Here is a 27,141-nt window from a genome sequence, read left to right as displayed (position 1 = left end):
GGGGTTTGTCTGTACACCAGCGTGTTATGTGTAAACAGTAGTGGTGTTGTGGCCAGAGAAAGGCCTCAGTCCCACTGGCGGTCGAGGTTTGAAGTTGGCCGTTCCAAAAACATCTCTGATGGTCACTCTTCTTCCTTTAGCATCAGGAAGTGACTGAAACAGAGAGCTGTGATTGGGCGAGGCACTGATCTGTGGGACAGGGAGGTCAATCCTTGCAGCGTGTGATGTCCTTCTCGTCACTGCACTCCCTGCAAATAAAAACAGAAACTTGTCAACATGACGGGATCTCATGGGGCTGTTGCTCTGCCATTTAGCAAACTCACAGTCAACATTAACACCTGACCACTTCAACACCAGGGTGCATCACTTTAGTCAGTCTGTGTTTCCCACCTGGCTGTTTGAACTGTGGCTCCGGTCCAGTTCTTCTCCAGTACCTCCAGGGCGGACGCTGTTCTTTACTCCTCAGCTTCACGGCAGGAGGAAACGTCACTCTGGTCTCATCCTCAGAAAGAGATGAAGAGGAGGACGAGGAGGACGCCTCAAGCTCACTCTTCCTCCCATCTGTATTGTGCTCTGCCCTCTCAAATGCATCCGTTCTCCCGCCGCCGGACCCACAGCTGGGCGGAGAAAAGTACGGCCGGTGGTTTGTGACTGAACAGCAGTCGCAGCAGAATAGCCGTGGAGGGCAGGAGGAGCTGCGAGGGCAAAGCCAGCTGCAACAACGAGTGGAGGCCGACGTCGTGATCTGGAGCTCCCTGACTATCCTGTCATGTCGGTAAGCTGAAATGGGCAAAACCAGACCGCTGGGAACCAGAGACACGCAGCTGTTCCACATCAGCACCCGCAGACCCGAAACACCATCAACTGCAGTGAGTAAGACAAAGTGAGTTATTAAAAGGATGGACATCCATTCAGTGATAATTAGTGCTTTCTGTGTGATTCATGTATGAATATATACATCTGTAAACAAACTTGTAAATGTTGTTGTTAATTAATGAAATGCTTGATAATAATTTCCATGACTTTTGTGGTCCACAATAAGAAATATAAACATAAGACTAAAAATAAGAAATCAAAAACTAATAATAGTCATTTGTCAACAGTTAACTGAATTAAACAATAAGTACGCTGAATTTTTTTAAAGCAGTGTTATGCAGTGTTATGTATCTATCAAACTTGTCTCCACATTTTCCAGACAAATTGAAAATTGTCCTACTGGAGGAAAATACCCTCAGAGGAACATTAATTCATTAAATAAATAAAAAAATGTAAACACAGACACACTATTAACTCCACAACCTCCTCCACAACCATCCCTGTGCTCTGTGGCAGCCATCACTCTCCCCGGCCCATATCTCCTCAGATCTGGTTCCCACGGCGACAGCACCGCGTCACCAGGGACCAGACAACGCAGGTGAGCCCTGGTGTGGTTCACCATGTCGAAGGAGCAAACCAGCTGCCTGCGGGAGGACGCGGCACCCAAACTGGAGCTCCCCGAGTGATCGAACTCGACGAGCCAAACTCCTCCGCGGCCCTGAGTTTTGACACATGGGAGGAAGATGTCAGCTTACATCCATTTGAAACTGTATAACGACTGTGAGATGACATTCTGTTCTGATTGGTGTTGTGTTGATAGGGTGTTGATACACAGTCCCAGGCTTTCGGAGGTAGAAAGTCAGTTGTAAATGATGATAAAACAGACTTATATTAAGCCTAAAAACTTAATATCATCAGCAGACATTTGTATCGTCCCTGGCATGTTTCTGTCTGAACACCTGCCCGTGTATGATTACGTACGTACAGTAACTTCACCTGTACTTGCTGTATTACTGTGCCCAGGTAGTAGAGGCCATCCACCTCCCTCCTAGCCAACACTCTGCATCCTGGTAAGAACTCTGGACTGCGAGTTTGATCAGACAGCACGCAGGAGGTTACCGAGCAGAGAGGATTACCCAGACTGCACCTGGGCAACCACAGGAGGCAACAGCTGACACGTCACCAAGCTGATGATTTATTCTCAGCAATCTACATTATCTCAAATTTAACAGCACACGTGTATGTTTCTGTTGTTAGAAAGATGCTTAGCGTGTTTAAAAAGTATTTGCACTGCGTTGTTTTTAAACAAAAGAAGTAAGCGTGGAAACCAACCTGAACAGAGGGGACGACGTGCTGTGTGGGAGTAAGACTGAAGTGGAAGGACAGCAACACTTCATCCAAGAGCCTGCTGGCACAGACGATTGGTTCTCCCCAACACACAGTGGAATCGCCTGACCACACGAAGGCACACACACATACACAAAGCACACACATGTCTCCAGTGGTGGAGTGTAACTAAGTACATTTACTCATGTAATGTACAAGTTTAAACTCAACGTACTGGTTTACCCTTCTACTCCACTACATCTCAGAGGCAACAATTCTTCTACTTAAGTAAAGAATCTGAATACTTTCTCCACAACTACATTTCTTTGATTGTGTTTTCTTGTAATATTTTTCTTGTGTATTTATATTTGGGGAAATTATTTAAATGATGCTGGCATTTAAAAGGTGGATTTTTGTGCCACATAACTTGGTGGCAGGTAAAAGATTTAATAGTTTGCTGAGAGGGTACAATCTGGATTTGACCTTGTCTTTGAGGGACAAGAGGGTCAGTCCACCATTTGTTTTACCACTCCTGTTCAGTACCTGGTCAATTCAGCCATACCTTTTCCAGCACTCCATTCAAACCAACTGGAATCACATAACAGCTCCCCCTTGTGGTCTGCATCAGACACTGCAGGTAGTCTCGCGTGTTGATGTCCATTTGTCCACCAGAGTCCTGCAGGTAGAAGATGTTCAAAGGCCTTCCAGCTGCCAGGGCAGGCAGAGCTGTCAGCACGGCCTCCGGGTGGTCGGGGAGGCCCGTGCAGAGCACGTGGATGGCGTGACAGTCGGGGTCGGTGAGGGCCGTGGTCAGGGCGGGCAGGAGATCCCTGCCGGGGCTGCAGCTGATGGAGTGGATCCAGGACAGAGCCATGTACACTGTGTCAGGAGCACAGGGCAGCATGTGGTGGGACCAGCAGGTCAGCTGTAAAGGTAGAACATCAGTCAGTTCGTGGCGTAGGTGAGTGAAACAGTCCTCAGGTTACTGACTCGAGTCAGAGGAAAGTCTTAGAGAAAGTTTTCACTTAACGGTACAACTTGATGGAAGTTAGCAAAATCAGGGTGTGAATATCCAGATGTTATGATACGACGCTCTGGACTGACCAAATGAGAGGCTGACATAACAATTTAGTCTACAGCAAAGAATGGCTTTTTAAGCCGGTAAACAATATTGGTTTTAATATTTCTGTAAACGTATTGAAGAAGAAGAATCAGCTTTATTGACAGCATATATATTTTTACATACACACACTGAATTCGTCTTCTGCATTTGACCCATCCTTAGTTGAACACACACATGCAACACCCGGCAAATTACATGCGGTGAAACACACAAAACAATGTTTCCGCCCGGTCTCGAACCGGGGACCTTTCGCGTGTTAGGCGAACGTGATAACCACTACACTACGGAAACTGCTACAACTGCATTAGGACAAATGTTTTCACACTGGTGTCAGTGATGAGCGCTCAGGTCCAGCTCACCTTGCCTGAGAATGTCACGATGTTGAAGAGAGAGTTCCTGAGTGAGGCCTTTGTCAGCAGCGTCTGGATCAGCACGCGTTTCACTGACCCCAGAACAGCTCTCATGTTCTCTGATTTGTCTACGACAAAAGTGATGTTGCATCTCTGCCTGCCCAGGAGCAGTGGAACTAGAGCAGCCTCGGAGGCCGCTGTGCGCCTGGATGTCATCCTGGACTGCAATAATGACGGACCCAGTGACACACGACAGTGGATTTCTTTTTGCTTTTCTTTTATTTCTTTGATAGCCTGGAGTGACAGGAAAAAGTGTCATGAAAATGTTTTGGACCCAGTTTGGATGAAGTTTACCAAACACATAGATAGATAGATATATAGATACAAGAAATGTATTCAGCATGTAACACTGAGTGTGTGTTGTCTGTTGAAACAGTGTGTTCGCTTCCTTTGGCAAAAAGTTTCTATGGAAGTTTCTAAAACATGTGCATGAAAAATATTTTACTCATTTTTTAATGAAAAAGTTTATCTGTAAAATTAGCTAATAAATTAAGTAACGCAGCCTACTGAAATTTGAATTTACTCAAGTTATATGAGTTTCCGCTGCTGTTCTGTTGCTGGTTTTTAAGTGAGCCTCCGTGAGGGTCTGAACACTCTGCTATCAAAAGTTTATCCACAAATATGAAATGAGTGACGGTAACAGGAAACACAGATGTTATGTTTAAGCTAAATACGTGACTCTACTTCTTTTCTTTGGCCTGACTTTTAATGCACAGATTAAGTGAGAGGCCACATTACCTGCAGTTTTAATGTTGTTCCCAGTCAGCTGCAGACGACGGCCTCGCCTCACTGTTGGTGTTGGTTTCCATGGAGAAATGCTCAAGACCGAGTCAGTCTTCCTCTTGGCCACTGGAGGGGCTGTTCACCTGCTAATCAGCTGACCAGGAAGCGTCACCAAACACTGCTGTCACGGTCCAGTTGCTACGGTGCAGTCATGGGTCAGCCGACCAATCAAAGCGTCTCTCCATCCCTTCACTGCACATGCAGGGGTGAGAAATGATCTCCGCCGGAGTCTTATTCTCCTTTAGCTCTCATTAGCAGCTTTAATTGTGTCAGCCGCCTTTGGCTGGCCCAGTTTCATAAATGGCTCTCAGATAAAATAGCACAGACGTGTCCAAAGTGCTAAACTCCCCGTGAAAAAATCAGGCAAAGGAGCAGAAAAACGTTCACATCATTTGGGATTTTATTTGACACTCAGTGCTGCACTTTGCTACAGTCATAGAATGTGGTACAACATCTGACAAATGTCACATATCGCTTTGTAAACATTAAAAGGCAGTGACCTCAAGGCAAATACATGTTTTGGACTAGAAAATACATTTAGAAGGTTACAAAATACAGTAGATAAACAGTCGTTCTGTGCTAAGTTAATGAGCTACACTCCACTGCAGTAAAAACTCTCAAACGTTTGTCCTCCTACGCTGACCTCCTCTTCCTGAACAATACTAATCTGAAGGATATAAGAGCTAGAAATCACACTTCTATTAGAATCTTAAAGTCTACAGCACTAGAGTTTCTAACAATAATTCACTAGCTGCTACATGATACGTACTCCTGAGGTGACGGCTACACGATCACGCTCAGGGTTACAGGAACGCTACTCACGGCCACACGAGGAACCGCCTGTGCCGCCTTTCATGTTAACATAAGTGAAGTCAGTGTGGATTTTCTGACAGGCAGAGAGAAAGTGAGAAACTGTGAGGTGAGACGTTCCCCCAGTGAGACATCCAGTTGTAAGGGTAAGTGATTATATTGCTTTTGGTCACCGTGTGGGGAGGAGAAGAAGAAGAAGAAGAAGGTCGGGTCACAGGCCACTGAGGTCAGGAAATGAAGAAGAAGAAAAGGACTTGGTGAGATTTCACAGGTTTAATGTCCAGTGTTGAGAGTGTAGAAATACTTTAGCACAAGTGAAAGTCATGCATTCAGAATTTTACTTTAGACTAAAATATACTTAAAGTACCAAAAGTAAAAGTACTCATTACGCAGAGTGCTGTGAGCCAACCTTAAAGGGGACGCACGCTGTCGGCAAACGCTCCGCTAACGCTGATAAAACCTTACCTTTTATTGAATGGCCTTTTGGCAAACTGAACTTGCTCCCTCACGTTTGTCCCAAACACCAACAACTGCTTTTCAGTGTCAATTACACACTGCAAAACAAGATGATACGGCAACACATCACACATTTACACGCAGGAATGGAACAGCATGGCCCTGTCCTCTGGCAGCAGTCTGTCTGTGGACGTTTAGCTGCCCACGTCACTGGTTATCTCTAAAGGTTCCTCCTGGGAACCACATGGTTTACCTTCAGCGACTTTAACGTCTTGCTGCCCAGGGACATCAGTGGTCTGTTACTTTCTGCAAATAAATACAATTGGCAGACAACAATATGACAACATAATATATGAAAGCATCTTAAAATGGCTGCTCACAGAGACGAAAGTGATCTTAAATCTTCTTCCTTACCGACTACGGCAAAGGAGCACATTATTCTGAGTTGCCCGATGGTCAGGCTGAGCTCCTTGATACGTCCGTCCACGCAGTGCTGCCGCTGAAACGGAAAGCCGTCCGTCTCCATCTTGTTCCCCTCGACCAGGTCTTTCAGACTTGGACAGAAACAAAACGTCATCCACTCACTGAACACTGAAGACGAGCTGATGCAAGTCGGACGGCCACATAATGAACATCTCACCCAAATCCGTCCACAGTTAACGAGGACATCAGGTTCAGTTTGCAGCCGGTGTCGACCAGCACATTAACCTCCTGTCCTAAACACTAAAAACACACACAGAGATGGTGGAGGTGGGAATGGAGGCGTGAGGGAGGCCAGAAGGAAGAGAAACACACAGCAGCAACAAAGGAGGACAAACACTATTTGTGCACAACATGTGTGTCTTCAAAGGCCTCCTCTGAAGATATGAAACAAAAATTTGGGTTGTTGTGTTGTTTAACCAAAAATAAAGTATTCTGACTGGAGATACTTCACAGCCTACGGACTTGATTACAATTTTGATGAAATATTTTAAGTATCTGAACCAACTTCCGCTCACTTTGCAGGGCACATAGATGAAATCTTCCTCCTCCTCCTCCTCCTCCTCATGTGAATTTAAATGACTGGAACTCAGGAGGACCCCACCGTTGTTTGGTGTCCCTCCACATATTTTCATCCTTCCCCGGGACAACTTGGTCTCCAGCAGGCGTTTCTGGAGGATATGATGTGGCTGCTGCAATAAAAATAAAGACAAGCACTTTTAGATAACGTGCCTCACTGTGGAGCGGGAGCTTAAAAACACATCAGTAACCTAATGCTGACATTATGATCTTCTTCCTCTTCATTAATGACTTGTAAACATGTGGACAAACCAAAAAAGAGGTGGACTACAGAAGCTCCAGAGATGTGCAGACTTACATGTATAAGTGACACTGCGTATAAACATGGAAGACACAGAAACATTCAGACTCTGGAGAACAAAAAGGGAGACAAACTGGATTTCATATTTTCACAGCATTTTGGGAATATTTTTGTTTAAGCTGCAAAACTACAAGTGATCACCAGAATTAACATCCACTAAATCCTCACGTCGGTCTCTTAGTGTGGGAGTTTATTTTGGATATTTTGATTTAACGTGGTCGTGCACAGACGTTAGGCTGTACTTTTCAATACGGATTTTACACGTTTAAAATAATACAATCAGTCAGACAAACTCATCATGAGGCAGCAAACATTAGTTTAATCTGCCGTGATAGAGCGCCTAATTTAGTCAAGGCACACGTCTAAAAAACGTGTCTACGGGCAAACTGTGACGAGAGGCCTGATCCCGGAGGCACACCCCCTGTTTGGACGTCCCGAGCTTCTTCAGTCCGTCCAAAGGCAGCAGGTCAGCCGAGTCTTTATGGAGGAACTGGATCGCCTGCTTCAGCCTCCTCTGTTGCCTCAGAGACGCAGCATCCAGGACCCCGGAGTCCCCACGGTTCTCCGTCCGCAGCCCCGTGAACATGTCGACCGGTATGTGAGCCAAACCGAAGGCGGTGTGTGTGTGTGTGTGTGTGTGTGTGTGTGGTTGTCTGTGCTGTCTGTACACAGCAGAGTATAATGAGGAATCCCCGATGATGAGATCAGATTAGTGGAGAACAGGAGATGTCCCCATCACCGTACCTGAGCCGTAGAGGCAGTCAACAAGGACAGGTTAACCGTACGACTTCTGGTCAAAACCTTCAAAATAAAACTCGCATTCACGAACCAACATCAGAACATCAGAAAACATTATAAGGACATTTTTCCAAACTTTTTGAAACGTATTTATTTATTTATTTATTTTTATATCAAATGAAACCTTCACAGAACATGTTGTCAAATGGTTTGAGGAGATGCCTTTATATTCCACAGGCAAAACACTCGAACCATGTTGGTTTGGGCGGTTCATGTATGTTTCAAACTGTTAGATGCATAAAATACGATATATAAATAGGTCATAGCCCCCCAGGACATCAATATGTACATTTGATTATCATATTAATTCAATTAAAAGTGTTTTCCATATAATTTAAAAATAGTAATATGGTGGAGCCTACAGCCACAGAACAAAATAATGCAAAAGACCAGTTAGGCTGACTTCCTGCAGCTGGCACAGAGAGAAAAGTAAACAGGCCTGCACTAAAACAATAATAATTTAGAAGCAAATAAATTCTCTGGTCTGGTCGGGTCTGGTGGGTTGGAGGTTGGAGCAGATGCTGGATCAGATTGGCATCTGTTTGCATGCTAGGTCAACATCCTGAATTCTTTGAGTCTGGATGTTGTCACTGTGTATAATGTAAGCTGCAACCATTGATGAACTGAGTGGGAGCTTTTACTTTGACAGCGTCATCCTGTCCTTGTGCCCGCTGGCAGCTTCAACACTGCATGAGAGCAGCGCAGCAGATACGTCACTTTATTGAATCGTGACTCCTTTCGAAAAAAAATGTTTTGATAGTGAAGCACCAACATCCTCCTGGCATTTGAAATCTGATTCGCTGTGAGAATTATTGTAGAATTTCAATTACATGTTGCAGGACATTTTTAGACAAAGAAATGCTGATAGGAAACTATTTAAGCAGTCGGGGGCTGATTAGGAGTACAGTTTTATAGGGGAACTGGTCAGATTTAATAGCCTTTTATGTGTTCATAATATTTATTTGTCATTTGATTAGTTTTATTATGCCCAAATGTTCATCCTGGAACTGTCCACCTATGGTCAAATCAAGAATCTCTCTTTACTTTTGTTTTTAACAAACCAAGTGAATTCAAGCTATGAGTGAGCAAGTTATTTCCAAATGCTGTGTTTTATATGAACACAGATCCCAGCTATAAATCAGAAGATGCCCCCAGGCATCCCCAGCAAAGAGTTCAGCACAAGTACTTACTCAGTACATGCAACTCGTACAGTATTTATTATGGTTCATCTTGCACTTTCAGATCCCCAGCTGTTTGTTAAGGGCCCTATAGTACATCTCAGTCATGGCCTAATCTCTTAAGTCCACAAATGTTACAAAAATCATATTCTCCTGTTTTTACACACCTGCACACGTATGTGAAAGTCTCTGAACTGGCAGATTAATATGTCTGTGTTAACGCAGTCTCTGCTGCTCACTATATCAAACACGACGTGCTGTGTTCAGGGCCCAGACGCTGTGAAATTCTCTACCTGTGAATGTGAGGGCACCTTCAACAATTGAATTCGACGTAAAATGCTGTTGTTTATGCTGTATGTTTACAGCTCTGCTTTTCCATAAACCCTCAATTTACTTTGATTTTATCATGCATATTCCTGCTAAAATTATTTTACTTGTGATGCATTTTTACTGTTGTCGGTTTGGCCTAAGCCACTTTGCATTGAAATGTTTGTAATGTTTTCCTGATCAGCTTTTCTTACTGCCTCTTCGCCTGTTCCTATGTTGTGTGGTTATTTTTAGCTATCGATTTTAGTTAAGTTATGGATTTTCTTTTTTCAGATGTGATGTCCTGTGTTGTCTGCCCCATCAGTGTCGGATGTCAGCTGGCCATCTCATCCCTGCAGCCTCTCTTCACTGCATTGCCCAGATTCCCCTTTTTTCCCACACGACCTTGTTTTCAACATGGATGCCGAAGAATCATCCCACACATCGCTGTTTATGTTGCTGCCGAGCAAATCTAAGCACATCTTGTGGCACACTGTGACTTGGAATGCACAGTCTTAGCTGACAGTCGTTTTGTGTTGAAGGTTAAATATTTATTTTTCACGACGACGCAGCGCATTTTCAGTCTAAAACCCAAGACAATACGAAAACCGACGCGGAATGGCGTCTGTCAGGGGCCCGGGAAGCTGAATAACAGTAGCATAGGCTTGAAGAAAATATGTTGGCCAATAGAAGTGGGATCCGTGATCGTTTCACCCAACCAGCGTGTCTGGATTGCGAATAGGCGGTACTTCGCCGAGAAGATTGTGCAAACATTCATGTTCCCAGAGTGTGGACACCGCAAAGCATTTCCTGCACTGTTGCATGGTGGTCGAACAGGAGGAATTGTTGGAAATTTTCGGAGCGGAGGTTAGTATATAAATTGGTTTTTACCCAGTATGCATTATTCCCACAGCCATCTCTGCGAGAGGGGAGTGACAGGCTGCGACAGGGAATCAAAAGAATGGAAAAACCTGTCTTATCTTAAAATAAATTTGACATCAACCGAGTCAAAATGCTTATGTTATCATTAATTAGCTCATGGATTCCCCGTTCTTGTTTCCTAACTGCGTCGCTACTTAGACGAAAGCAGTTAGACGCTTCATGGAGACAGCTAGTTGGCCCTCCAGCTGACACAGAGTGAGCTTAGACTTCAAATACCAACTTCAGATAGCTGCTCTATCGTTAGAGACAATCTCAAAGACGGAGTTTGCTAATAACCGCTAAAGAAAAATCGTGACAGCTCCGGTTGGCGTAGTTAGCAACGCTATTAGCATGAAGGCTAATCAACGCACTCCGCTATGACATATCGTTTAGGCGACTGTTAACTGTGAGTTGTATGACCATCAAAACGTCTTGTCAGTGTGCTAACTGACCAGCTTTAGCCTTTCAGTGGACTTCACTGCGCATATTGGATACTGTTTAACTACAGAGCGACAAATGTGGCAAGTCATAGTTGTGCTACATCTTAGCTAGCTAGTCCCAAATGCTATATTCAAATTAATAAGCGCCAAAAATGGAACGTCGCTAAAAGTAAATAAAATAATAGTCCGTTCTAATACAGAGCGTGTATTAGTTTAAATAGTTAAATATGGCTTAAAGAAAATTGAATTACGTCCGCAAATGCTGCAGTTTATAGTGTGAACATAACCGTGAAAATAGCTGTTGTGCCAGTAATCGATTTCATTACTCTTAGGTGTCAGATGAGGTAAATAAGGATCGATAGCAACTTGCCAGGGGTCTCTGGAGATTCAGGAGTCCCAAAACTTTAGGATTAGTTTGTTAACAGGTTTGTGAAAATGTAATAGAAAAATGTTTTAGAATGCTATTACACGAAAGCACAATCACTTAAATAATAAGGTGAAGGTGTATTATACTTTATTATCTATGAACTTTAGCCCTTGACTTGAAGTGTCTGTTTGTAAGACGTTCGTTGTTTCATTTTTGTCCTTACGTGTTGCAGTTTCATTAAGTTACTGCAAAGCATTTCCAGAAGAGAAACAGCTGTAATCAGGCCTTTGTCAGATCCAGTGTTCAACATTTTCCCCTCAGCAGAATTGGTGTTTTCTTTGGCAGACTGTTGCTAAAATAAATAAGAAGATTTAAATATTCTATTAATAACATGAATCTACAAATAACTAGAAGCTAGACTTATAAAATAAATGCAGTGGAATAAATGCTGGCTTCCAAAATGTAGTCGATTCAAAGTTTAAAGTAACATTAAATGGAAACAGTACAAGTACCTCAACATGGTATTTAAGTATAGTACTTGAGTAAATTCTACTTAGTTACATTCTGGTTGTTCTAAATTTTGACAGTAAGATTTTAATTTATACCTATAACTTAAATGTGTTCCAAATATCAGTTATTTGCCTTTTCGTTACTAATAATTGCTGTCTGTATTGACCCGGAAGAAAACCATATCAGTCGATTCCTAATTTCTAGGCTTGTGCATTTCAGCATAGAAAAACTGTACACATCACATTTTTCCAGTTTTTTTCCCTTATATGTTAACCTGAGCTTGAAAGTAATTTAAGTATGCTAACTACTCTGCAGTATTACTTGTTTCAGTGTGTGTCCGTGTTTACTTTAGTATGTGTCTCCACTCCCACGTGTCTCTTTGCAGCAGCTAAAGCATGCTCTTGGCCCAGATAAACCGGGACTCCCAGGGAATGGCAGAGTTTCATGATGCAGAGGGGCAGCCGGTCACTCTCTGTCTGACAGAGGCTGTGACTGTGGCAGGTGAGACATAGGATTCCACGTAATTCCATTCAGAGTCAGTATAACACTGGAATAGTTGCCTGGGTTCAAATCTTTGCGTATAAAAATGCATACTAACTAGAGTAGTAGCCTCATCCCGGACGAGCCCACTTTGTTGGGGCAGTCATGGATCAGCGGTTAGGGTGTCGGACCCGTAACCGGTGGATCGCTGGTTCGATTCCCCGTACCGGTGTCCATGGCTGAGGTACCCTTGAGCAAGGTACCTAACCCCCACTGCTCCCCGGGCGCTGCACGCGGTCGCCCACTGCCCCGGGTTTGCTGTGTGTGTGTGCACGTCACTTGGGTGGGTTAAATGCAGAGCACAAATTTCGTTGGAGTGAGTTCCCTCCAATGACAAAATATGTCACTTTCATCTTTCTTTCATCTTTCAGCATATGAGCATCTACTTTAAGCAATATGAGGCATGAAAAATAAATATCAAAAAATTGTCCTTTTCCCCGTCCTTTTGTAAAGCACTTTATTATTATTATTTGTTCCCCATATATACATAGCAACTGTGAAGGTGCACTGAGATAAAAATGACTATAAACAGTTGTTGCTGTAAATAATACTGTTCTTCATTATAACACAGTCTATCCAGGCATGTAAACATGAGCATACAGTGTGTATTTTAAGAAGTATGACCAGAGTTTAAAGTTGCTCATGCGCAGCCATAACGTGGTGCGATGTGATCTCACTTTTTAAGATGACAGTTCAAGTGTTGTCCAATCATTTCCCAGATGGTGATCAGATGGACAGCATGGACACGGTGAGCTTGCAGGCCGTTACTCTTGCAGATGGATCCACTGCGTACATCCAGCACGACTCCAAAGCTTCCTTTTCAGATGGACAGATCATGGACGGCCAGGTGATCCAGCTGGAGGACGGCTCTGCTGCCTATGTTCAGCATGTGTCAATGCCTAAAACAGGTAAACACAGATCCCTGCAGTATCTCCAGACAAAGAGTACAACATTCATGTTCTGCTCTGTTACATGCCAGAAACTCATGCAGATGTTACTGTTGGTGAGGTCTTTGTGCCTAATATATATATTTTTTATCTTTTGTAGGAGGTGACAGTTTACAGCTTGAAGATGGACAAGCAGTTCAGCTGGAAGATGGAACAACAGCCTACATTCACACACCCAAAGGTAAAGAATTTTTAACACATATGAGACTGATTTTCCTCTTTTCTTTTTTTAAAGTATCTCATGTATTTATTTATTTTAATACAGGAACCATCCATCTCCCAGAGCAAGCAACAGCCTCAGTTTTCATTCTGCTTTTTTCATTTAGTTTCATCAACATCCTTCTTCTTGTCTCTGAGCAGATACGTATGACCAGAGTGGCCTGCAAGAGGTTCAGCTGGAGGACGGCAGCACCGCCTACATCCAGCACACGGTGCACATGCCCCAGTCCAACACCATCCTCGCCATCCAGGCTGATGGCACCATTGCAGACCTGCAGGCTGAGGCCACAGCCCTCGATCCTGAGACCATCAGTGTGCTGGAGCAGTACACCACCAAGGTAACATACTACATCACTGCGCTCACAGGTCTTGCAAACTTTTCATGTAACACAGTTAAAAGCTTGAAATTTTTCATATGTTGTTTACATCTCCCCATAATGCTTTAATTTACTTGTGTTCACTTTATAACCTGTTGATGCGAATTTTTTTTTTAATTTGCACTGCAAATTATTCTGGAATCCTTTTTAGTATTTTTTTTAATTTTTTTATATATACTGTATGTCCTTTGGAAATTATGTGTCAATATAGACTATATTGACATTGACCTTCTATGTAGATTATATGTTGAAACTCCCCTCCTTGTTTGCCTTTGGTAATGTTTTTGCAGATGGTGATGAATAACATGCCTGTGTGTGTCTTTTTCCTTGCATTTGCTTCAGTTTTGATTGTTCATAAATCTGTCAACATACACTGCAATAGCAAGTGCCCTTTTGTCCTGCCTGTCAGGTGGAGAATATAGAGAACCCCTTGGGGTCCTTCGGCAGAGTGGAAGCAGACAACGGGGTCCATATGCGGGTAGAGGATCTCCTCTTGAGTATTCTTTTCATGACTTTTTATTCCCTGTCCAAGTTTAGCAGTGGAGTCTAATTTATGTTTCTTTCAGATTGTGTTACAGGATCAAGACAACAGGCAAGCAAGGAGCACAAATGTTGGCGAGAAGTCTTTCCGTTGTGAATATGAGGGCTGTGGAAAGCTTTACACCACTGCCCACCATCTCAAGGTAAGCGTGGGTGTTTGTGGTCGTGTGTGCGCGTATGTGTGTTCATGAAAAAAAAAGTTTGGCTTCGTTGCTTTGCTTGTGACTACTCATGTGGGATTGTGTAAACACAGCGTTCCCCCGACAGCGTAGTCTCATGATGTTGTTAGTTACTTATTTGCTTTTTCAGACTCATGGCTACAGTTTTGTTGTTTTGTTTTTTTTTTATTTGTGTGTGCTGCAGGTACACGAGCGCTCCCACACTGGAGACAAACCATATGTCTGCGATTATCCTGGCTGTGGGAAGAAGTTTGCAACAGGTAAATTGTGGAAAGTGACATTTTTCTTCAGAGTTTTAACATTTAATGTACTTTATAAAAATAATGAACACATTAGTGTCCGTTTGTTTCAGAGTAGAACTGCCTGCATCAGATTTCCAAGTTCTTTGTTGATTTCCGAAATGCTTTGATTGAACACCTTGATGAAAATGCAAAATGGTGCTCTTATATAACAAGTATCCGATCATACAGAAATAGCAGTGTGTTAATCCTGAATGAGGGCTTAACTGAATGTCATGACTCTGAAATTCTGTTTATATGGTGATGTGGTAATTTAAGGGTATGGACTGAAGAGTCACTCGCGCACACACACCGGGGAGAAGCCATATAGATGTCAAGAGCTGAACTGCTGCAAGTCCTTTAAAACCTCTGGAGACCTTCAAAAGCACACGAGGACTCACACAGGTACACGACCACACCCAGGACCAGTCATAGTTGTGTTGTGTCATATGGCTGGACAGGTGTGTAAATGTCTCATAAATGTGTCATTGGTCTGATGCAGGGTTTAAATGCTGCGTGCCACTGCTGGGAGCTGAAACGATAACTGCTACTTGGCCTCATGGCTGTTACAGAATACAGAAGTGACTGAGCTTTTGCAGATGAAATTATGTTATTGTGGTCAGAGCTATTGGGCCGGAGTCATGCACCAGCGGTTTGTGAACGAGCACAGATTGGGGTGTAGTGCCTGCATCCAGAATAGGCTCAACAAATTATAAGGTTGCTGTACTCGTGGAGCTGAATATGTCCACAAGCAAAAAGCATTGGAGGAATTTTCAAGCACATGATGATCAGGAGAAGCATGACACTGAGGGGCTGATGTGTATTTCTGGAAAACATATTTTATGCTCTTTTAATCTCATTGGTCATTTAAAGAGTGATACGGTGAGCTGGGAGTCTTGCAGTATTTCACAAAATGCCAAACACTTCATTAGACCTTTTTACAATACAATTTTAAATTCAACTCACAGTCAGGATTAAATGGATTTAGATGGAGCCAGATTCCCCAGTTAAAGCAGCAAAAGTGGTGAGTTCGCCTGTCTTAACCACAGGGCTGGATACGACCGCAACAGGAGAGTCTCAGTGTCAGGCAATAAAGTCTTAGATTGAGCAGAAGATTGCTGGTATCGTTAGCGTATCAATGATTAATGACACAACAAACCTTGGCCGCTCTGACAGATCCATGCTTGGTTTAAATTAATGCCTAACTCTGTTTGTAAGATGCTCCTCCCTCGCCACTTGTCATCACGTCTCTGAATTCAGAATTGATTTCTAATCAAAATTCAGAACCCTTTTAACGTTAAGAAATATCACCAGACTCCTACAATATGTTAGAAAAGATGTAAAGCTGGAATGATGGATAATCCCTTAAACCCTGACGTCACATTTCTTGTCTACAGGAGAGAAGCCTTTTAAATGCCCGGTAGAAGGCTGTGGGAGGTCCTTTACCACCTCCAACATCCGCAAAGTTCACATCCGAACACACACTGGGGAGCGGCCGTACTACTGCTCTGAGCCAAGCTGTGGACGGTCATTCGCCAGTGCCACCAACTACAAGAACCATATGAGGATACACACTGGTGAGTCCTTCAGCTTAATTCAGTTGATCCGGCTTCTGTTCAGTCTTGTCGTGAGCAGTGAAACCTGTGTTGAGTTAAGCAGTAATTCTTGAGTTCTCGTACCTCTGTGTAAATTGTTAGTAGAAAAGAATATGGATTATACACTAAGATTCTAGCGATATTTTGTTTGCGTGCGATTTGTTTACAAGAAAGAACTGGAACTTTTACATGGCCAGAAGGACTGAGACAACTTCCAATGTTAAAAATGAATTAACACGTCGGTTTCTGTTTGGCTTCTTAACTATTTCTCCAGGAGAGAAACCTTATGTGTGTACAGTGCCTGGCTGTGAAAAGCGCTTCACAGAATACTCCAGCCTTTACAAACACCATGTGGTCCATACACCCTGCAAACCTTACAACTGCAACCATTGTGGGAAAACCTACAAGCAAATCTCAACACTTGCCATGCACAAACGCACTGCCCACAATGACACAGAGCCCATTGAGGAGGAGCAGGAGGCCTACTTCGAACCCCCAACAGGTCAGTGTAAATATAACATGCAGTGCACAGATGGAAAATTACTGAAATATGAAATTACTTATGAATAACATGGTATAGCATTATCTGAAATACTGACAAACGAAACATTCCAATCTCAATTCAGATGCCATCGATGACCCCAGCGTCAGCTACTCGACAGCGGTGGTCGAGGCAGATGACTCCGGCTCGGAGCAGGTTCCTGTGGAGAGCTCCGACATGGCTGGTCAGCAACACGTTGCCTTGGTAACGCAGGAGGACGGAACACAACAGCAGGTAACGGAATTCGGTGACATCGGTCATAGAGGTGTTTGTTTCGCGGCTTTGAGTCGCAGGCTGGATCGTTTTTTGCGAGCTAATTGCATCTACAGTTAGCAGCAGTCGGCAGTTGCTGTAGTAAAGTAAAGCTACCTGTCCAGTAGAAGAAAGAAAGAAAGAAAGAAGAAGGTGACTTATTTTGTCATTGGAGGGAACTCACTCCAACGAAATTCGTGCTCTGCATTTAACCCACCCAAGTGACGTGCACACACAACAAACCCGGGGCAGTGGGCGACCGCGTGCAGCGCCCGGGGAGCAGTGGGGGTTAGGTACCTTGCTCAAGGGTACCTCAGCCATGGACACCGGTACGGGGAATCGAACCAGCGACCCACCGGTTACGGGTCCGATATCCTAACCGCTGATCCGAAACTCCACAAAAGCATACGTCTGTCTTGTCTGTCTTTGCCAGCTGAAAGAAAACAGGTCATAATAAGGTTGTTTAAATATTTTCTGGGCTCCGAGTCGGTCAATGGAGCCTTTAAGCTACTCGGCTGTTTTAGTTCGGTGAAGTAATAGCAATACTCATAAACTTCATGTGTAACACTTGAGATTGATTGAGATTGATAAGAACTTTATTGATCCCGCAGGTAATTGTTGTCGGTTGCAATACAAAGAAAGTTTACAAAGTGCTTTACAGAAGAATTAAATGTCTAAAGATAAAAGCAAAGGTAAATGCAGATAACAAAATGAAAAACAAACAATGAGATTATTAAACACAGAAAATTAAACACTGCAGTTAAGAACAGAGGAGAATATAAAATGACCAGTTAGCTCCTTTAACTATTTATTCATATCCATGTTACTAATGATTGTTTCTCAAACCATTTGTGTAAATATCTTCTGACAGCACTTATGATCATACCCAGTGGTCCAGTGGGCACATGTTGTTGTCTATACTACAGTGATATTTCATCACAAGCCCACCAGCCCTACTCTAGTCTGCAACCCATGTGTCATAGCTCTTTCTTAAACTAATACTAAAGATATTTGTGTGCTACCAGGAAAATGAAGTCTGAATGGGGAGCCAGTTAGGCTGGCATCCTGGCACCTATTGGCACCATTGGCACCATTATAGACTAAATGAATGAAGAAATGCTTATTCCTGTGTTGTTGATAGTTGCAACTCTGAGGAAAATGGAAAGCGATCCGGTTCTCAATAACACCACTTGGAAACTCTACAGGGCAAAGTTCTGGAGCTGATTGTGTTGTTTCTCACATTAGGTCAGTATCTCTGAAGCAGACTTACAAGCGATGGGTGGCACAATCACCATGGTAACCCAAGAAGGTACAACTATAACCATACCAGCCCACGAACTGGCAACACAAGGTGCTCACTCTGTTACCATGGTAACTGCAGATGGCTCAGATGAACAGGTAAACTGATGTGTGTAGATTCTACAAAGATGTTTTGAGAACAATGTGGTGTTGTTTTTTGGCTTTCACTCATTGTCGCATGATGTGTGTAATACACAAAAAAAATCAGGACACAAAGAGTTTAATGTGTCACACTAACTTCTGTTTTGAAAGAAATGTACCTTGTAAGAGCAGATACTTTGACTTAAAGTGTTTCAGACTAGACAAACAGCCACACTGCAACAGTATTTTTCTTTTTGAACATTCAAGCCCTCATACTGCATGACCAGAATCTCTGCTGGACCTCTGTGATGGCACACGATGTGGCCTCTGATTGATTTATTGATTTGGGACCCAGCATCAAAGCATTTGGCTGATTTGTGTACAATGTGTCTGTCTCCCTCAGGTGGCTATCATGACACCAGACATGGCCTCGTTCCAAACGGTGGAGGAGGCAGCCTACAGCCAAGACCAGGATGACATTCATCCTGTCACATTACTGGCCACCTCCAACGGCACTCACATTGCTGTGCAGGTTGGTAGAGCGACGCCATCTGCGTACATCTGCCACTCCGTGTTGTTTAAATGCAGAACATGTCGCGTCTGTGAAGTAGATCATTAGAGAATGCAGGTTCGGCAATACAGACCACTTAAATTAATCACTTCTCGACTTGGTATTGATCCTACAGAGTCTGCTGAATTTCTGCATTGATCACCTTTGTTTGTGGTGAAAACTACTCTCTGTGTTCTGTCGCTCATATGATACTGACAGGAGTTTCAGTCAGTGGAGTACTTAGTAGTACTCAGGTAATCCCTCCCCACCCAGATCTCACCCTGTTGAGCTGTTTGCTGAAACATTTTAGGTAAAAATCAGCGTGGGGGGAGGGTTGTGGGTGTGTTCCTGCCCTCCTGCTGGTGCATTTGATTTGGGATCAAACGAAACCAAAACTGAAGTTGTGTGAGTTTGCACGTAATCCAAATTAAAGATGACCGCCAGCACTCTTTCTGCAAAAAAGAGGAAGGTAATGTCGTAAAAACATTTTGCGGTTGTGGTTTTGCTTTTGCCTTGACACCAGTACAAAAGCAGAGGGATTGGAATTGCTTTTACAAATACAATTTTTCATAAATTAAATTACACTCAGTGTTTTATGGTGAGTAATCATGTAATGACACATACTGACATACTGGTTTATAGAAAGATGGTTAGTGGTTCATCTGTTTAAAAATAAATGTATTTTAATGAAACCACATCACATTCGGTTTAAATACTATATTCACTATTTGGGCTTAAAAACCCTGAGGGGCTACGTTCACATCAAAGGTTGCAGGTCTGGTGACCAACCTTTAGTTATCCTAAAGAACACTGTTTTCATTTACCCCCTTCTGCTCTTTCTGTCATGTTAATTGCAAACCAAACACTCTTTTCCCATCTCTTACCACCATGTGACAGTCACCAGTAAAATTCAGTCTGAGGTGGTATTGTCTTTTAGGGGGGCGGCAGAGCAAATAGATTACACCAGAGGCAGTGGTCGATTAACAGGAGTTATCAGAGGGTCAGTCGGTGTTTGAATTATTCACTCTGATCTCTTTCTCTCTGCAGCTCAGTGATCAGCCTTCCCTGGAGGAAGCCATCAGAATAGCATCAAGAATACAACAAGGAGAGTCGCCGGGCCTCGATGATTGATGGACTCATTATGGACTGTGATTTAGGATCGAAACCATCTCAGTATGACTTTGTCAGTGAGCGAAATCATGAGTCTTCCTTCATGTTTTTGTTTTTTGGTTTTTTTTCTCCACTAAAGACCTTAGCTTTTATGTGTACATAGGATTTTGATAACTGGAGTTCTGCTATGCTATTTTGTCCCTCAACCAAAAAGATGGGAGAGGGGAAAGATGCTCTCTAATTGTTTATGGTGCACAGTGCACAGTGCAGTGTACAGCTAATGATGCTATTTCTAATAAAAAACATAAATAAATAATAAAATTGTGTGATTAATTGACTGGGGTCAATGTTGGACACCGGAGTCTGTGTTAAACTTTGTTTGTCTTCATGTTTTGTAGTAGAAATTAATTGACATAAGTAACACACACGTCGTAATGCACTTTAATGGGTGACACGTAATTAACACAAAGCAATAAAGTGGAGCGGTGGCACTGAAGTATAGAGGCAGTATGGCAATAAGCAGTAATAAAATGATAAGCAGGTGTGGTTTCGGACCTCACAGACAAGTCATAATACTGTAAACGCAAAGGCTTTCATCTGTGGGCCACACATCATTAGGTGACAGTTAACACATTCATCAGTTTTACGTCACCGGTCAGAATACTTCACCAACCTGACAATGGTTCAAGTGAAATTTCTTAAGAGGGTTTATCTAATCTAATCAAAATTAACTGAGTCGTATGGTGCTGTGTTTTCGTGTAGAAAACGTAACACGCCTGGTTTTCATTATGATTTTGAGGTGTTGACTGGGAATTTTAACCACTTGAGACTTTTTTTTTACTATATAATCCACTTAGATTTATGTTGTCTCATATTAACCGAACGAAACTGGGTTTATACGTCGTTTTTGCTTCTGAGCGTTTTATGCGTCGCGGCTTCTTTCATCGTGTCGTCTAAATAATGGATGCATTGTCTCGAAGGTAATGTAATTGTAGGACTCCGGCCACATGAAAGGTGCACGTTCGCGCCAGATTGTTGCTCAGCCACTGATGACGTAAGGCCTCGCGAAGCCTCTCTGGAACGCCCATCTTTCAAAATTTCGAGACGAGCCCTGATTGGCTGTGCAGGGGCATGTGACCAACGGTCGCGGGAAGTCCTTTGCCACGCGCGTGATAGGAAGAGGACTACTCTTGTCTCATTCAAACTTTTTTGTAAACATTGGTATGGTTTTATTGCGGAAAGACGTGTTTCTGTTTCGCTGAGCTTTCGAAAAGGTAGTGACGGATACCGATACCCGACTGGACCCGGCGGTTTGCTATTTGTTTCTAGTTTAAGATCAATTTTGGACGTTGCTCTGTGAAATACGTTGCCAGCTAAGTTTAACGTTACTCCGTGGCCATTTCTCAGCGTTGGATGGGCGTGTAGGAGTTAGCAAACAAGTTAACATTTTGTGAGATCTTAGCTGAGCTTTAAAGCGTTTTACTGCAGTTTTGGGACATTTTTAGTTAATACCTTTTTAAGGTAGTTAGAAGTTTACTGGTTTTGTGGGGTTTTTTACGATAAACGCCACTGCAATTGTAGTGGAAGTCGAACCGCGTGATTTTTTTCCCGTCGACGAAGCCGGGGTTTAAATCCTGAAAATGTCGAGCTACAGTCGCCATCGTCACGGATCCCCCTCGCCGAAATCTCGACCAATTCGTCAAAAATTACAGTTTACATCCAGCGACGGGGAGGACGACCCTATTGAGGACGTTAACAACAGTACCGGGGGAGAGTCTGGCTTCACGGAGATGGATTCCCCGATGCCAGTGCGACGAGACGCCGTCGCCAAACGGCTGGAAGGGAACAGCAGCCCCCTGAACCAGTCCGGTGGGGACGACGACGTGGAGCTGTGGGACGAAGAAAGTTTTGGCTCCCCGACCCACCTGCGGTCACCAAGCAGCGTTCTCTTTGCCAACTGCTCACCGTCCCCGAGGAAAACTTCTCGGCTTTACGGAGGGTCACCGGAGCGGTCCTACGTCCAGGACGACGGGGAAGGATCCAGCTCCCCGATCCCCGACTGCCCCGACACACCTCCACATAAAACCTTCAGAAAACTCAGACTTTTTGACACGCCGCACACGCCAAAGGTTGGTATTTGTAGGTTAATGAACTTTATTAATGTTACATTTGTCTAAAAATGATTTATATTTGGGATCAGTGGCACAGTTTTCTTGCATAATATTTGCAAGAAACGGAGTTAAACTTCGAGTATGCACTTACGTGATTTTGCAAAAACACAAAAAACAGCCACACATTTTTGACTCAAATTTCTTCTCTTAATATCTCACGTAGTTGTTTACACTTTGGAAACACTGAGTTGGCTCTTTGGGAATTCTGTTAGGTGAACTAGAAAGAAAAGCAACGAAAACAAGCAACACCAAACTTAAACAAACAAGTCAGGCCGATTTTTTTGAATTCCAGGAGAAACTGGGATATTTCTGCTCTGTCAGTTAACCCCAGCGACCCACTTAATGTACAACTTTACTATTGCATAATGCTCGCACTGTAGTCAGCCAGATGATTTGGTGACCTGGATTTTTATGTCTGGACATGTCTCTCTTAGTGACTACTGCATTGCACGGCATTGCCCTTTAAGTGTTATATTTTAAACCCGGATCCTCCACCGCACTTTATGTCAGAACTGCTGACCATATCTTTGTTGTTTGTTAACAAGACTTTTTTGAACCTACACTCTTAACCAACTAGTTGGTCTTGTTTTTAATCATTTTTTGCTCTGCTGCTCTCATGTTTTAACAAAGCAATCAATCTGTCTTTCTTTCAGAGTTTGTTGTCCAGAGCCAGGGGCACCAGCACGGGATCCTCCAGCAGGAGAGTTGCCCTGTTCAAGAATGTGGAGCCTTCAGGAAAGTCAATCACAGACAGCAGCAGGAGGCTGCAGACCCCTCTGGTCAACTTTAACCCCTTCACCCCTGACTCACTCCTCATCCAGTCTGCCACACAGCAGAAAAACAACAGGAAACGAGCACACTGGAATGAGTAAGTTGCTCAGATGTTCTCTGTCTGATGTATTTTTCTTAAAAATACCTTCATTTTTAAACAATGGCCAATCTATTTTATCTTGGAGAAATGCAGATTGTCATACTTTTCCAAAGTGGCGGGGAGAGTTGACCATCTGCAGTCAATATTTTGGTTACACATTTCCCATCCTCGATCAGTTGGTGTATAATAACGTTTAACTTTTGTCATCACGGTAACGTAAAAGCAGTCGATCCCACACAGCAGAGTCGTGCTGAACATTGTTACCTGTTATCTTGAGAGCAGATTAAACCCATTGTTATAATAACCAGATACGTTAAAGCCGTTGGTTAAGGCCAGAGGGTTTGGCTGGGAACCAAGACCTCATGGTTACTGGTGAACTCTGCCATGTGCTTGTGAAGCCCCTGGTGCTGCCCCCTGCTGTACAGAATGCTAACCAACATCCTCTATTGTCTTTGATCTCTCAGCTCTTGTGGAGAAGACATGGAGGCAAGTGACGGCGAGGGAGAGGAGGAGGTCTTGCCCCCATCCAAGGTGATTTAAGTTCACATGATTTGCATCAATTATTTGCAGTTTAAATCCGAAATTACATGTGTTTTGCAGGGAGTTTCACCTCAAATTTTCTTTTAGGACTGCACTTAATGCTGTTTGTGTTATTGAGGAATGTGTTTTTAATAACTGATCGTCAAGTGTAAATGTTTCTAATAAATAAATCTAAACTCTTCTTCTGCCCTCAGAGGATCACCATGATGGAAAGCAACATGATGTCCAGGTACACCTCAGAGTTCCTCGAGCTGGAGAAGATTGGCTGTGGGGAGTTTGGTGCTGTGTTCAAGTGTGTGAAAAGACTTGACGGTTGCATCTACGCCATCAAGAGATCAAAGAAACCTCTGGCAGGATCAGTAGACGAGTAAGTCGAGTTTGGAAAAATCCTCAGACGACCCCCCTCCCCTTCATTTTTAACTGCAGAACTTGGCCTCAGGCACGTCCTAATTAAAATGGTCTGTTCCCCTCCTCCACAGACAGAACGCCTTACGGGAGGTGTATGCCCACGCAGTGCTGGGCCAACATCCCCACGTGGTGCGTTACTACTCGGCCTGGGCCGAGGACGACCACATGCTCATCCAGAACGAGTACTGCAACGGCGGCACGCTGTCTGACGTCATCGCAGAGAACTACAGGAGGCTCAGCTACCTGTCGGAGCTGGAGCTGAAAGATCTGCTGCTGCAGGTCACACGAGGACTCAAGTACATCCACTCTACTTCTCTGGTGCACATGGACATCAAACCCAGTGAGTACTCAAGGATGTCAAAATCCTAGTGATTGTCAGTACGTTATAAAAGGAATTAATGCAGACAGATTCTGGTCAGCGACTTATGGAAGTGTTAACTTGTTTGTTACAGGCAACATCTTTATTTCACGGAAGTCTGTAGCCAGCTGTGACGAATGTGATGAGGACGACGGACTGACCACCAGTGTCGTGTACAAAATAGGTAAGCTGCCCCCACAGTTCTGTGTGATAACATCTGAACCTTTTATTGTATGTGTGCGTGTTGCACTCGCTGTAAGATTGTCAGCTTCATGGCTTAAATCTGTTTGTGTCTCCTCTCCAGGTGATCTCGGTCATGTGACAAGAGTGAACAATCCACAAGTGGAGGAGGGTGACAGCAGATACTTGGCCAATGAAGTTTTACAAGAGGTTTGTCCCTTTACTTAAAAACTCTGTGAACCTCTATGCATTGACCAACAGGTGTAAGGTTTGTTTCCTTGTCTGATTTTTTTTTTTTAATTCATTCATTTATTTTTGTAGGACTACAGTAACTTGACGAAGGCAGACATCTTTGCTCTGGCCCTGACTGTTGTCAGCGCCTCGGGGGCGGAGCCTCTTCCAACCAATGGTGACAAATGGCATGAGATCAGACAGGGCAAACTCCCCGCCATCCCCCAAGTACTTTCTCCAGAGTTTCTCAGTCTTCTCAAGGTAACCCTCAACTTAATTTCTTCCAGTCTTTTCTCTCTGGTGAATAAGAGCAGCTTCGAGAAGACCAGAGTTTTTATGATCCTGTTTTATTACCTGTTAGAGGGTTCTGCATGCTCAGAATTTTCTGCCACATTTGTTGGATTGTCTTAGATTAAGACCCTAAAGCAATCTTTGGAATGTTTTTCATTTTAGTCCTCATCCTGAGGCAAATCACTGCTGTCTGGGTAGTCGAATTTGAGACAACCTATTAGCCTATTAGTTCACAAAAGAAAATTAATTTTAATGACACTGGAACTGTTCATTATTTTTACTAAGAGATGACTTTCTGCATTTTGTGAAATTATCTACCACGTCCTCGTTAAGCATCTTTTATTTCTTCTTTCAGCTGATGATCCACCCTGATCCAAGCAGACGACCTTCAACCTCTGACCTCATCAAACACCCGGTGCTCCTGACGGCCGCCAGAATGAGTGCAGACCAGCTCAGAGTCGAGCTCAACGCCGAGAAGTTCAAGAACGCACTGCTTCAGAAGTAAGTTAAGAGCTCAGAGAAAACTCCAAACAGCTGCACCTTGTTGATGGACGGAGACTGTTTGATTAGACACACTTCGATTGCATGCCTGGATTTGTTAGACAACTTGATTAGCTGATCAGCAGCTAATTTGATGTTGGATTGTTTAGACTGAACCTTAACTGTTTTTATTTATCCTCCTCAGGGAGCTGAAGAAGGCCCAGCTGGCTAGAGCTGCAGCAGAGGAGAAGGTTTTGTCCACCGACAGGATCCTCACCCGCTCCACAGTCCAGTCGAACTCCAGAACCTCCAGACTCATCGGCAAGAAGATGAATCGATCGGTCAGCCTCACCATCTACTGAGATTTAAATCCGCCCTGACGGGAAGTGAATCACGAAGGCTCATGGACCTGTTAATCAGAACCGTTCAGATGAAACGGTCTCTCTTTCTTTTCAAGGAGAACCCTGTCAGTTGCTCTTGTTGGGTTCCTCCACCCAAACAAAGCTGTAGACTGTTAACCACATTGAACTTGAACTCGTTAACAGTAGACTCTCGTTGCCAACACAGTTCAGCCTTTTTTTCCAATGAACTTTGGGAAAAAGAAACAGTCATTCCTCAAAGGTAGTTACTGTACCTTTTACACTCTGTCATTCCTTATGTTTGCATAGATGTCAGGCTCTCTTCCTCCATTTCTGTCATTGCACTTCCCACGACAAAGCCGAAGCCTGTTGGCAGCGGATCAGAGCTGCAGTGAAGCTCTCTTCAGTGTGAATGTACTTGCCGTAGCCGTGCGCACCTTACTGCCTGTCAAACGCCTGATGCTGGGTACCGGAGGATCTGAGAACTGACGATTTCTGTGTTTGTAATGGAGCACTTTGGAGGCAACACGTGGAACTTGCCAAATTCTACTTTTTTTTTTTTTTTGTTAAAGAAAAAAAACTGCTGCTATTGATGTTTTGTGTGTATCAGGGTTTGGCCAGTTTCAGGTTGGATCATTCTAGAGGTCATGGCTCTTATTTCCAAGTAGCAGGAGTCCACCCCACCACCTAATATCTTTGTCTGGTCAGGTGGAAAATGGATCATACCATAATCATTTGAGGAAAATCATCCAGTTGGTTTGAAGTACCAAAACCAGTGAGTTAAGAATGGATCCCGCGGCGTTTTAGTTTCACCCCGTCGATTGGTGCAGCCAACCCTGCCTGTAGCATTAGAACAATCATCGTCCTGTTCTCTGGATTCTCATGTCTTCTGTTATTTTCTTTTCCCACAAGGCTCATCTTCAGTTGCTGTTTAGAAGTATTCCTCATCTGTTTGTTTCCGTTATCGCTAACACAAAACCCCCTTTCTGCTGTTGTAACCTGTACATATGTTCTTTTAATAAATTCACACTGTCTACATGTTGTGCTCTGCTCAGTGTGGTATTATGTGATGGAAGGAATTTCCCTTCAAAGGTGCTCTAAATCAGTCGGATTATGGTATGAAGAGTTCTCGTCACAACA

At 43.4% G+C, this 27,141-nt stretch overlaps 4 protein-coding genes and 1 non-coding gene across 9 annotated transcripts; 2 read left to right on the top strand and 3 right to left on the bottom strand.

Annotated features, from left to right (window-relative positions):
- Positions 1 to 22: 22 nt before the first annotated feature.
- c7h11orf16 (chromosome 7 C11orf16 homolog) lies at positions 23 to 4,470 on the bottom strand. Of its 2 annotated transcripts, XM_046394715.1 has the most exons (8): positions 4,414 to 4,470; positions 3,625 to 3,837; positions 2,705 to 3,067; positions 2,149 to 2,267; positions 1,813 to 1,963; positions 1,303 to 1,534; positions 391 to 864; positions 23 to 248 (listed from the first exon to the last, which is right to left on the bottom strand). In XM_046394715.1, the coding sequence occupies exons 2-8, from the start codon at positions 3,829 to 3,831 to the stop codon at positions 25 to 27; spliced, it is 1,770 nt and encodes a 589-aa protein (XP_046250671.1). In that variant the 5' UTR covers positions 3,832 to 3,837; positions 4,414 to 4,470; the 3' UTR covers positions 23 to 24. The 2 variants fall into 2 exon arrangements, with proteins under 2 accessions (XP_046250671.1, XP_046250670.1); XM_046394714.1 differs by lacking the exon at positions 4,414 to 4,470 and having other exon boundaries at positions 3,625 to 3,858.
- trnav-aac lies at positions 3,484 to 3,556 on the bottom strand. The gene has a single exon. It is a non-coding gene; the product is annotated as a tRNA-Val (tRNA).
- A 372-nt stretch (positions 4,471 to 4,842) lies between the features above and the next one.
- Positions 4,843 to 7,735, bottom strand: LOC124061954 (nuclear receptor-interacting protein 3-like). The gene is made up of 7 exons (XM_046394317.1): positions 7,503 to 7,735; positions 6,723 to 6,896; positions 6,365 to 6,447; positions 6,139 to 6,278; positions 5,978 to 6,030; positions 5,734 to 5,822; positions 4,843 to 5,489 (listed from the first exon to the last, which is right to left on the bottom strand). The coding sequence occupies exons 1-7, from the start codon at positions 7,668 to 7,670 to the stop codon at positions 5,480 to 5,482; spliced, it is 717 nt and encodes a 238-aa protein (XP_046250273.1). The 5' UTR covers positions 7,671 to 7,735; the 3' UTR covers positions 4,843 to 5,479.
- Positions 7,736 to 9,916: 2,181 nt separating this feature from the next.
- On the top strand, positions 9,917 to 20,433 carry znf143b (zinc finger protein 143b). 4 transcript variants are annotated; one of them, XM_046394093.1, is made up of 15 exons: positions 9,917 to 10,233; positions 11,993 to 12,105; positions 12,864 to 13,052; positions 13,192 to 13,272; positions 13,452 to 13,648; positions 14,097 to 14,165; positions 14,254 to 14,370; positions 14,591 to 14,666; positions 14,964 to 15,089; positions 16,082 to 16,261; positions 16,554 to 16,781; positions 16,906 to 17,054; positions 18,318 to 18,470; positions 18,856 to 18,984; positions 20,050 to 20,433. In XM_046394093.1, the coding sequence occupies exons 2-15, from the start codon at positions 12,000 to 12,002 to the stop codon at positions 20,131 to 20,133; spliced, it is 1,884 nt and encodes a 627-aa protein (XP_046250049.1). In that variant the 5' UTR covers positions 9,917 to 10,233; positions 11,993 to 11,999; the 3' UTR covers positions 20,134 to 20,433. The 4 variants fall into 4 exon arrangements, with proteins under 4 accessions (XP_046250049.1, XP_046250047.1, XP_046250048.1 ...); XM_046394091.1 differs by having other exon boundaries at positions 9,982 to 10,233; positions 11,990 to 12,105; XM_046394092.1 differs by lacking the exon at positions 9,917 to 10,233 and adding an exon at positions 10,273 to 10,503 and having other exon boundaries at positions 11,990 to 12,105.
- Positions 20,434 to 21,240: 807 nt separating this feature from the next.
- Positions 21,241 to 27,035, top strand: wee1 (WEE1 G2 checkpoint kinase). Its single transcript, XM_046394095.1, has 10 exons — positions 21,241 to 22,241; positions 22,937 to 23,151; positions 23,619 to 23,685; positions 23,889 to 24,061; positions 24,174 to 24,442; positions 24,555 to 24,644; positions 24,765 to 24,850; positions 24,962 to 25,132; positions 25,518 to 25,663; positions 25,848 to 27,035. The coding sequence occupies exons 1-10, from the start codon at positions 21,753 to 21,755 to the stop codon at positions 26,002 to 26,004; spliced, it is 1,863 nt and encodes a 620-aa protein (XP_046250051.1). The 5' UTR covers positions 21,241 to 21,752; the 3' UTR covers positions 26,005 to 27,035.
- The last annotated feature ends 106 nt before the right edge of the window (positions 27,036 to 27,141 follow it).

Source organism: Scatophagus argus, chromosome 7 (genome assembly GCF_020382885.2).
Source record: "Scatophagus argus isolate fScaArg1 chromosome 7, fScaArg1.pri, whole genome shotgun sequence".
Lineage (NCBI taxonomy): Eukaryota > Metazoa > Chordata > Actinopteri > Scatophagidae > Scatophagus > Scatophagus argus.
Note: the sequence above shows the minus strand (reverse complement) of the source record. Positions and strands in the feature narration are given on the sequence as shown.

Excerpts from the sequence above, each read along its gene's own strand:
- c7h11orf16 (XM_046394715.1), bottom strand. The coding sequence starts at position 3,831 with ATGACATCCAGGCGCACAGCGGCCTCCGAGGCTGCTCTAGTTCCACTG. Across the intron at positions 865-1,302 it reads GCACAGGGATGGTTGTGGAG|TTGATGGTGTTTCGGGTCTG; the intron begins GAGGTTGTGGAG and ends TACTCACTGCAG. Across the intron at positions 249-390 it reads GCCACAGTTCAAACAGCCAG|GGAGTGCAGTGACGAGAAGG; the intron begins GTGGGAAACACA and ends TTTTATTTGCAG.
- LOC124061954 (XM_046394317.1), bottom strand. The coding sequence starts at position 7,670 with ATGTTCACGGGGCTGCGGACGGAGAACCGTGGGGACTCCGGGGTCCTG. Across the intron at positions 6,448-6,722 it reads TCATCTATGTGCCCTGCAAA|TGTTTAGGACAGGAGGTTAA; the intron begins GTGAGCGGAAGT and ends GTGTGTTTTTAG. Across the intron at positions 6,031-6,138 it reads GTGCTCCTTTGCCGTAGTCG|AAAGTAACAGACCACTGATG; the intron begins GTAAGGAAGAAG and ends ATTTATTTGCAG.
- znf143b (XM_046394093.1), top strand. The coding sequence starts at position 12,000 with ATGCTCTTGGCCCAGATAAACCGGGACTCCCAGGGAATGGCAGAGTTT. Across the intron at positions 13,649-14,096 it reads TGGAGCAGTACACCACCAAG|GTGGAGAATATAGAGAACCC; the intron begins GTAACATACTAC and ends CCTGCCTGTCAG. Across the intron at positions 18,985-20,049 it reads GCACTCACATTGCTGTGCAG|CTCAGTGATCAGCCTTCCCT; the intron begins GTTGGTAGAGCG and ends TTCTCTCTGCAG.
- wee1 (XM_046394095.1), top strand. The coding sequence starts at position 21,753 with ATGTCGAGCTACAGTCGCCATCGTCACGGATCCCCCTCGCCGAAATCT. Across the intron at positions 24,645-24,764 it reads CAGTGTCGTGTACAAAATAG|GTGATCTCGGTCATGTGACA; the intron begins GTAAGCTGCCCC and ends TCTCCTCTCCAG. Across the intron at positions 25,133-25,517 it reads AGTTTCTCAGTCTTCTCAAG|CTGATGATCCACCCTGATCC; the intron begins GTAACCCTCAAC and ends TTCTTCTTTCAG.